The sequence below is a fragment of the Eurypyga helias genome, unplaced genomic scaffold (assembly GCF_000690775.1).
Source record: "Eurypyga helias isolate BGI_N326 unplaced genomic scaffold, ASM69077v1 scaffold27990, whole genome shotgun sequence".
Classification (NCBI taxonomy): Eukaryota; Metazoa; Chordata; class Aves; order Eurypygiformes; family Eurypygidae; genus Eurypyga; species Eurypyga helias.
In genome coordinates this window covers 1-705 of record NW_010228033.1, presented here as the reverse complement: position 1 = coordinate 705, position 705 = coordinate 1, and the positions used below count along the sequence as shown (strand labels likewise).

The window sequence follows — 705 nt, the reverse complement described above, 5'->3', positions numbered from 1 at the left end:
AGGCCCGCATGGCCGGGCCTCGCTTGGCAGCACCGCGCGGTGGTTCCGTGTTCTCAGCGGGTGGGGAGACGCTCCGCTCTGGCCGTCGGTGACTGACGCTGCCCGCGGGTGTGTGCCCAGGTCTGTGCAAGCAGCCGACTGATGGCAGCCCTGGAGAACCTCTACGACCGGCAGCTCCTAGCGCGTTTTGTCATCGATGAGGCCCACTGTGTCAGCCAGGTAAACACCTCCGCGCCTCTTCGCGGCTAGAGACTTCGGAGCACCTTGCTCCGTCGCACTTACGCTTTGTTTTTAAACCAGTGGGGTCACGACTTCCGACAAGACTACAAGCGACTGAACATGCTCCGCAAGAAGTTCCGCTCAGTTCCGATGATGGCTCTTACCGCCACCGCTAACCCCAGGGTGCAGAAGGACATCCAGAATCAGCTTGAGATGCTGAGACCACAAGTGTAAGTCGCTCGGCTGTTTCCTGAAACAGTTTGTTTGTGCCGCAGAAATTCTGGGTGAAAACCTTTAAGAGAAGGGTTACGGGTCCACCTGAAGGACAGCTGTGTCCGACAGCCGGGAACGTGCGCGGGGAACTGGGTGGGAGTTACAGGCCAAGTACTACAGTAGGAAGAGAGCAACTTGCCAAACCCTTTGCTTGCACGATTAAGGAAGGGTTTAGTAGAAAATAACATCGTGAATCATAGAATCACAGACTGG

At 56.6% G+C, this 705-nt stretch overlaps 1 protein-coding gene across 1 annotated transcript in view; it reads left to right on the top strand.

The window, feature by feature from the left end:
* Nucleotides 1-453, top strand: part of LOC104514525 (Bloom syndrome protein homolog) — a gene marked incomplete at its 5' end in the record, with an annotated part of 7,203 nt that extends 6,750 nt beyond the window's left edge. Inside the window, 2 exons of the mRNA XM_010158247.1 lie at nt 121-219; nt 301-453. Of these exons, the coding sequence (XP_010156549.1) occupies nt 121-219; nt 301-453 (252 nt within the window). The remainder of the gene's footprint in view (nt 1-120; nt 220-300) is intronic.
* Nucleotides 454-705: the final 252 nt, after the last annotated feature.